The sequence below is a fragment of the Rattus norvegicus genome, chromosome 9 (assembly GCF_036323735.1).
Source record: "Rattus norvegicus strain BN/NHsdMcwi chromosome 9, GRCr8, whole genome shotgun sequence".
NCBI lineage: Eukaryota > Metazoa > Chordata > Mammalia > Rodentia > Muridae > Rattus > Rattus norvegicus.
The window spans coordinates 27,585,662-27,595,447 of NC_086027.1; the positions used below are offsets into that span (position 1 = coordinate 27,585,662).

At 37.6% G+C, this 9,786-nt stretch overlaps 1 protein-coding gene across 1 annotated transcript in view; it reads right to left on the bottom strand.

The window, feature by feature from the left end:
- Window positions 1-8,729, bottom strand: part of Rhag (Rh-associated glycoprotein) — a 28,042-nt gene extending 19,313 nt beyond the window's left edge. Inside the window, 1 exon segment of the mRNA NM_023022.2 lies at window positions 8,483-8,729. Within this exon segment, the coding sequence (NP_075411.2) occupies window positions 8,483-8,702 (220 nt within the window). The 5' untranslated portion in view covers window positions 8,703-8,729.
- Window positions 8,730-9,786: the final 1,057 nt, after the last annotated feature.

The window sequence follows — 9,786 nt, forward strand, 5'->3', positions numbered from 1 at the left end:
ACTTCTTTTTTTTTTTTTCTAATGGTTTGAATGAAACTATAGGTTCATATCCTTGAATGCTTGGATCCAAGTGGGTGGCCTTTGAAATTAAAAAGCCGGGTTTTGGACCTCAGTGGTTAAGAGCACTGAGTGGTCTTCCAGAGATCCTCAATTCAACTCCCGGCAACCACATGGTGACGCACAATCATCTGTAATAGAATACGATGCCCTCGTTTTGATGAGTCTGAAGACGGCTACAAGTGTACTCACATACATAAAATAAATAAATAAACCTTTTTTTTTTTTGGTTCTTTTTTTCGGAGCTGGGGACCAAACCCAGGGCCTTGCGCTTCCTAGGTAAGCACTCTACCACTGAGCTAAATCCCCAGCCCCAATAAACCTTTTAAAAAGGACCAGTTCTCCCCGCTCCCCCGGTTGCCTTCTCTGTCACCTTTGAATCAGAATGTAGCTCTGAGCTATTTCTCCAGCACCATGCTTACCTGTCTCCTGCCATGCTCCCCACCGTGGTGATAATAGACTAAACCTCTGAAACTGTAAGCCAGCCCCAACTAACTGTTTTCTTTTATAAAAATTGCCTTTGTCATGGTGTTTTTTTCATAGCAATAGAACACTAACAAAGATACTTGTAAAAACTTATTAAAAATTTCTGTAGAAATTAATGTCTCATTCCTTTCTCATACCATGCTTTCTGTGCTGGTTAACCCATACATATACAGCCACCCAATTAGACAAGATGGATGAAGCAAAGAAGTGCAGACTGACAGGAGTCGGATGTAGATCGCTCCTGAGAGACACAGCCAGAATACAGCAAATACAGAGGCGAATGCCAGCAGCAAACCACTGAACTGAGAATAGGACCCCCGTTGAAGGAATCAGAGAAAGAACTGGAAGAGCTTGAAGGGGCTCGAGACCCCATATGTACAACAATGCCAAGCAACCAGAGCTTCCAGGGACTAAGCCACTACCTAAAGACTATACATGGACTGACACTGGACTCTGACCCCATAGGTAGCAATGAATATCCTAGTAAGAGCACCAGTGGAAGGGGAAGCCCTGGGTCCTGCTAAGACTGAACCCCCAGTGAACTAGACTGTTGGGGGGAGGGCGGCAATGGGGGGAGGGTTGGGAGGGGAACACCCATAAGGAAGGGGAGGGGGGAGGGGGATGTTTGCCCGGATACCGGGAAAGGGAATAACACTCGAAATGTATATAAGAAATACTCAAGTTAATAAAAAAAAAAGAAAACTCATAATAAAAAAAAATACATAACAGGGTTGGGGATTTGGCTCAGTGGTAGAGCGCTTGCCTAGTAAGCGCAAGGCCCTGGGTTCGGTCCCCAGCTCCGAAAAAAAAGAAAAGAAAAAAAAATACATAACAAAGCTCCTTTCAAGGACAGATAGACTTCAGACACACACAATAAACAGGCTATGGGTTGTAAGAGACAAAGGTAACAATGTAGAGAATTCAAACTTGGCTTGTTCTTGATCCAAAGTTTTCCAAGAGGAAACTTTAATTTTTATTATTTTATACATGTTCTGTTATTTCTTTTTCAAATATAAGGTAAAATATAATTATATCACTTGTCCCTTTCCTATGCCCTATCAAATTGATAGTCTCTTTGTTTTTGATTATTTTTGCTACACACAAATGACTCAAACGTACAGATATGTATATACACATGGATAAATATATAAACACAACCTTCTAAGTTCATTACACACACACACACACACACACACACAGACACAGACACACACACACACAGACACACAAAACTGTGACATCCATTACTTGTTGGTCAACTATCCCTGAACATGAGCTATATGTGTCCTGGAGTCCTTGATATACCCAGTTTCACTCCATTAGAGCAAACCGAGTCTTCTTTCTCAGCAGGTATAAATGACAGTTTAATTGTTAACCCCTTTACCCAAATGTCTAGAGTTTCGTTCACTTATCTATTTAAAAAATATAACAAAATAAAATATAAGATAAAGCAAAAACTATCATATCAAAGTTGGACAAGACAAGGCAACAGATGGAAAAGAAGCCAAGGAAGCACAAGACTCAGAGAACCACCCAAGTGAACGCATCTTTTCTGAGTGAATAGCATTCTTAGGGAACTATGTATCAACCATCTCCAAATGGTAAGATGGTAAGATTTGCTTTTTCCTCATTCTACAAGTAGGGGTATATGTATCCATATTCAAAATCTTCAACAGTAGTTCCAAGTAGATAATGTAATATGTTAATATATGCGATTAGTAATTTCAGCATGAATCGACCGAGTCATGGTGAATGACAACAATATCAACATATCTGCTTCCAAGAGCTGCAAGCCTGGTACAAGAAGCCTATGAAATTATATTTGAGTTTCTGAATCTTATTTTACTTAAGATTCACATGCATTTTTGTTATTTGTTTCTCTTTTATTTACCTTTTGACCAGGAAGTCATCCCACATTCCTTTCATTGGTGGTTTCATTTTGCAGTTCATGGAGCATACTTTACAACCTGGCAGGATTTGGTTGTTAACCATAGTTAAGTCATACTAAGCATTTTATCAGTAAGGAGGTATTGTGCACTGGCCATTGCATCCACGAGATGCAGCGTTTGTAATGGTGAGTGAGCTCACATGGTTAAGCATAGACTGTCAGATCTCTCCGGTATAAATGCTCCTTTGTCTTATAAGTAGGAGTGTGTCTTGGCAGTGAATCCTGCAGATGATTTGAACGGAATATTTTTCATTGAACTTCATCCAGTAGCTTCACAATTCATTGATGTGCTTGGTGGCATACATTATTACATAAGTAATGCCAAAATTGCAATTTTCTATACATCTACCATTAATGCCTTTTAAAATTATACTTTCATTTATCTAATATTCCTTTTCTCTCTTTGTCTATATTTCTCTGTCTATCTATCTATCTATCTATCTATCTATCTATCTATCTATCTATCTTTCTATCAATCACTTACCCTCTCCCTTTCTCTCTCTCTCTCTCTCTCTCTCTCTCTCTCTCTCTCTCTCTGTCTCTCTCTCTCTCTGTGTGGTGTGGTGTGTGTGGTGTTTGATGTGTGTGGTGTGTGTGGGGTGTGTGTGTGTGTGGTGTGTGTGTGTGTGCGATATGTGGTGTGTGGTGTATGTGTGGTGTATGTGTGTGTGTATGTGTGTGTGTGTGGTGTGTGATGTGTGTGTTTGTATGTGGTGTGTGTGGTGTGTATGTGTGTACATACCAAAGCATGCAAGTTAGAAGACAATGTGTAGGAGTCAGTTTTCTCTTTTCATCTGGGCATGGAAATCAGCTGTCAGACTTTATGGTAGGCAAGCTACCTGGTAGAGCCATCTTTCTTGCCCCATGTCACTTTTTGTATTTAGTTACAATTCTCCTGTAGGGCTAATTTTCTGCCTTCTTCTCTGTCTTCCTTTTATAGAAAATTCCAAGTTATTAATTTGATCCTCTTTCCGTTTCCACTGCTATCTACTACTTGTTCATTGCTTATGTCCTGATCTTGCAAAAGAAAGTGAATATTCTCTGAATAAATGTAGGAATAAATTACGAGATGGCAATTTGAAACATAAGTCACAGTTTTATATATCTTGATATTCTGAAAAGTCGGAATAATTTTGAGTGCTGTGTAAATTCTTTGGAGTTTTATACCTCCGGTGTTTCACAAAGGTGGGTTGTACTTGATTAGATAGATAGATAGATAGATAGATAGATAGATAGATAGATAGATGGATGGATGGATAGATGGATAGATAGATAGACAGATGGATGGATAGATGGATAGATAGATAGATAGATAGATGGATGGATGGATGGATGGATGGACAGATGGACAGACAGACAGACAGACAGACAGATAGATGGATGGATAGATGGATAGATAGATAGGTGGATGGACGGACGAACAGACAGACAGATGGATAGACAGACAGACAGACAGATGGATGGATAGATGGATAGATAGATAGGTGGATGGATGGACGGACAGACAGACAGATGGACAGACAGACAGACAGATAGATAGATGATAGATAGACATCTGAGTGCTTGGGAGACATGCTCAGACAATCTGAGAAGATAAAACTATTCTCATGACAATTTAAGATGATTTTTTCACTGCATCAATGTTTCTACCTATGGTAAAGACGTCATATAAGCCTCTGTGTCTTTAGCAGAAAGAAAGCAAAGTTAAAAGGTGTCAGATTGTTCATGAAGGATTCTGTAATGAAGTAACAAACGTTACTAACTTCATAAATTAATGACCCTCTCCTACATGCCAGTTTAATGTTTTAATGTTTAATGTTAATAGGTGTGATGTAAATATGTGTAACATGCTTCTGAAATGTAGTGACAGAAGAAACAGCTCTTTTTGTGCTTGTTGAGCTCTGATCTGAATTAGCATCTAATGAAATGGGAGCTAAGTGCTATATGGGAAGAGACTGTCCTGTGACTTAGAATTCTCCCTTGAGTACTTAGCCGACATCTTCTATAAACGAATAAATAATGGCTACCATTTCAAGTAACAAAGCTGACTTTTGATGTTGTTTTGTGAGGAAACCTTCCAAGCTTCCTGAAAACCTAGAATTCTAAATACAAACTTAAAGATTTGTCTCCATTACTTTAAACTTACTGATTGCCTGTGACTTCTCTGGGACCTTTTAGTAAAATTGGTGGTGATGTAAATAAGAAGTAAGTAAGTATATACTTTACAATGAGGTATGTTCAACATTTATATGACATATTGAGTCACTACGGATTTCAAAAGAATAATGTGTTAAAAGTGCAGAATGGGGGTTGGGGATTTAGCTCAGTGGTCGCAAGCGCAAGGCCCTGGGATCGGTCCTCAGCTCCAAGAAAAAAAAAAAAAAAAGACAAAAAGTGCAGAAGGTTCGAAATTACCCACGGATCCTTGATCCGCTCAAAGTGAAAGTAAAAGATTTTAGTGTAGTAAAATATCACCGGTGTGGTTTAAAAGTCAATTAGGCACTAATGCCTTGATATTTTCAGTCTCTTAATAAAGTAACCAATCCTCAAATGCCGTTGTTTTTCTTTTTTTGATTTTTTTATTGGATATTCTATTTATTTACATTTCAAATGTTATTCCCCCATCCCCCCTTTCCTGGTTTCCCCCTCAGAAGGCCCCTATCCCGTTACCACACCCACTGCTTCTATGAGGGTGTTCTCCCACCCACCCATTCCACCCCTCTCCCCGACCCCGCTCTGGCATTCCGCTACAGGCATTGAGCCTTCACAGAATCAAAGGCCTCTCCTCCCACTGATGTCCCTACAAGGCCGTCCTCTGCTACATATGCAGCTGGAGCCATGGGTTCCCCCCATGCTACTCTTCAGTTGGTAGTTTAGTCCCTAGAAGCTCTGGGAGGTCTGGGTGATTGATATTGTTGTTCTTCCTATGGGGCTTCTATCCTTCTTAGAAGGGGAAACGAAATACTCACGGGAGGAAATACGGAAACAAAGTGTGGCATTTTATTATCGCCTAACACACACACACACACACACACACACACACACACACACACACACACATATATATATATATATATATACATACATACATACATACATACACACACACACACACACACACACACACTCTTCCATTAAGACTTCTTGAAGACACAGACTATGCCCACTTTGTTTGAACTATTTACTGCCTATTTCATAAAGCATAGAAAATTCTTTACAGAATCAGAATAATGAATATTTTCTTACTATATTATAATACTAACAAATTCCCTGCTCTTAGCAAATGACATGAATGTTGTAATTGTTAGCATATCTTTTAAAAATAGCATTCTGTAATTTAGTAACACTAGGAAGTTTAGTTACTTGGATGGAGGCATAAAAAAGTCAGGGAAGTGAGCAGTTAAAATTAAAGCATGGCTGTGTGACTATGGGTACTAATGATGTTTGAAATCTAATATAGGAAAATGTATTTGAAAATATTTATGAGCATAATGACGTTTCACCTTTTGCAGAATTACATTTCCAACACTGAAAAAAAATAGCATTTTGTGATATACTCACCATATATAAAACATATTACATATAAATGTTCCATGTTCATGAAAATCAAGGAAAATTAATATACATACCCATTACCTTTATTTACATAGTTATAGTTATGTATATGTGTTTAGTGAGATTTAATATGTATGGGCTTAGAAAACTGCCAGTATATGTTCAGTTAGTATTAGCTCCCATTGGCAGCCTGTACACTAAAAGCCAGAAATTAATCAACTATTGTTTAGCTAGTGGATAATTAACATTTTTCATTTTTCATTACTTTTGCCTCATTTTAAACTGAAATTTTGCTTAGACCTCAGGCTTAATGTTTATTTCAGCTTCAATCATGGAAGTTATTAGGTTCTTAAAGTCTTTATATAATGTTATTTTAATAACATTAATGTTAGAGAGTATTTTCGGCAGCTTGATATTTATATGACTTGCATCCTCTTGCTCCCATGTTCAGTAGACAGTGTTGTCTCACTATAATGAGGTTGCAATTGTCTTATCTTTGAGTAAATTTTTATACTGCATTCTTGCTGCTTAAAGAATTTATTCAATGGGTGAATGACTAAAACGTACATTATGCATTGGCATAAAAATTTGAAATAATTCTATTTCTTTTATTTGTCTCTAAATTTAATCAAGTATAGTATTAAATGTCTATGAAGAATAAAGGTATCTGGGTTCAGAATGTGGCCTGCGATCCTGACTCTACCCTTAATTTTGAATGTTGTACTTTGCTAAGTCATCGTTGGTCATAACTCATCAATGAGAAAGCTTACACTACATGTACTCCTGAAAAACATAGACATGAAAGCACTGTTTTAATATGTTTAGAGAGGTATCATAAACAATAATTACAATTACCATTTCAAATGACTTAAAGTTTTAAAGTTGATTGAGCTTCATTTAAAAATGTAGAAATGATGGTCTTCTAGTTAGTATCTCTCTAGGAAGATGAGCTAATGTTGGCGTCAGGCTCCTTTAGTAAATGGTCCTTAGCATATATTAACAATATCATAGTCTGATTTTCTGAACTGGAAGCTCAATTGCTCTTTTCCGTCAGTCTCTATTCCCAATGAAGGATTCTATGTTTTAAATCAAACGTTCACCATTTTCAATAAAAAACTATCTTTTTTCATAATATTACATGACACAGAGTATATAAATTAAAACTCCAGTAACTTTATTTATCAGCCTAAATGTATTTTCTTTTCTTTTTTATTGGATATTTTTTATTTACATTTCAAATGTTATCTCTTTCTTGGTTTCCCATCCATAATCCCCTTATCTCATCCCCCCTTCCCTCTTCTATGAGGGTGCTCCCCCACCCAACCGCCCACCTCTTCTCCCCTCCCCTCCCTGACATTCCTTTACACTGGGAGGTGGAGCCTTGACAGGACCAAGGATTCCTCCCCACATTGGTGCCCATCAAGGCCATCCTTTGCTACATATGCAGCTGGAGCCATGTGTCTATCCATGTGGACTCTTTGGATGGTGGTTTAGTCCCTGGGAGCTCTGATTGGTTGGTATTGTTCTTGTGGGGTTGCAAAGCCCTTCAGCTCCTTCAATCCTTTCCCTAACTCCTCCAGTGGGGACCCCACTCTCAGTTCAGTGTTTGGCTGTGAGCATTCACCTTTGTATTTGCCATGCTCTGGCAAGAACCTCTCAGGAGACAGCTATATCAGGCTCCTGTCAGCATGCACATCTTGGCTTCAGCAATATTATCTGGGCTTGGTGGCTGTGTATATATGGGCTAGATCCCCAGACTAAATATCTTTGCTTATATCTAATTGGATCATAAAAATACTAGGTTCTTAAGGTTTTTTATATAATTTTATTTTAATAACATTAACGTTAGAGAGTATTTTTGACAGCTTGTTCATTATACTGCCTTGCATCCTCTTGCTCCCATGTGCAATAGACAATGGTGCCTCACTATAATGAGGTTGCAATTGTTCTATTTTTGAATACATTTTTATACTGCATTCTTGCTACTTATATTTATTAAAGATCCAAAGTCAAATTCTGGCTCTCCTTTCTTCACTCCATTTTACCTTTATCGTTATTGTACAGAATTTGCCTTTGGCTCCTTCATTTGAGGATGGTGACCAACATCTTTATTTCTTACAGAGTGAGTAAAGAAACCAAAAAAGCAAAGATGGTTATTTAGTGTTAGGAATGCAATGAATTTAAAAAACATAAATTACGTTAATTTTGAGCTCTTTATGCTGCCATTTGAACAAACACAGATTCTGTTTAAACACTTTCACTGTAGACAGAAGACAAGAGTGTCCTAATGGGAATATATAATGCCCACGACCCTCATAAATAGCGTGCAATTCTATCAACACCTCAAAAATGTAATAACAAATATTACCATATTTAAATATTTACAGACAGACCACAAAGAAGCAGAGTAGTATAAGAAGTAAATTGCTTACTCACAAGGATACAACTGAAAAAATTGGTCCTCTTTTGCTGGACGTGAGGCGTTCCCCTGTTGGGACGCATTCTGCTGGGCAGCAGCATTCTGCTGGGAAGCATTCTGCTGGGAAGCACTCTTCTGGGAACCATTCTGGGATGTCTCATATTCAACAAATAATGCAAATGAAACAATCATAACAACTTCCAGGCTTAAGGCTATGAGAGAGAATTTGAACCTCATGACTGTGGCAAAGGACAGAGTCGCAGTGAGGGCTTCACAGGCTGTGCAGTGTTGATAAGAGCAGGAGACTGCTCTGTGCGGGAATTGGGTTGCACATTCAGAGCTCAGAGCACCCCAGGGACACTACACTTGTACTAAAAGAAAAAGAAAAAAGGCAAGACTCATTAAAATGTTCCACCACTGGAGATGCTAAATTCTGTAGTGTAATTATTTCATATGTTGAAGAATATACTATGTACATTGGCAGAAGCTCATGTCCCATACAATGTAGAATGTGGGAAACCAAAAGATATGCTGCATGTGTGTCTAGTATTGTATTTAACCTGATTCAATAGACACTTCTTCACGGCTCACTGGGCCACTAGGCTCTATATAAAATGCAGATTTGAACAAAATATACAATGCACTTACTAGTTTCCTTGAAGAGACCAGGAATTTACTTTAGGAAGTAGAAATATAAAGATGTAGTTGTATGAAAAGTCAGAGGGATGAAAGAATATTTACAAGACATATTTAAGATGATTAGAGGAGTTCAAATTCTCACCATAGTGAGTGATGGACAGAATTGGAAATACTTAGGGTTCCTGTTAGATTGATATGTATAACATTTAACAACTGTATAGGCATTGAGTTATCACAATATACCCTATAAAACATAAAATCAAAAATTAAGGAATGTAAATGCTACTGTTACATTTAATAGTAATTAATATGTCTATGGTTTATTAAAGTATTTAGAGAATATACGTTCTATCAAAGCATAACTTTACTTTTAATATACTTTATCTTAAGCTAAGATCACTAACTTATAAAGTTGAATTGTTATTGCAACTTAATGGACTTTTTCTCTAAAACCTAGATGAAACAGGATACACCTTAGAAAAACACAGTATATTTAGGGTATGGCAATTTGTTAAGCAAACCTGGAAGATAGTAAGATTAGGAGGGAGGAATGGGTGGCTGGAAATAAATATGTATTATTGATTGTCTGTGTAAGCAGGGGTGATGCATACAACATTGAGGATGATGGTTATTATCTCGTTGGCTACAAAGAATATATAGCTCATTAAGAACCAGCTTTGCC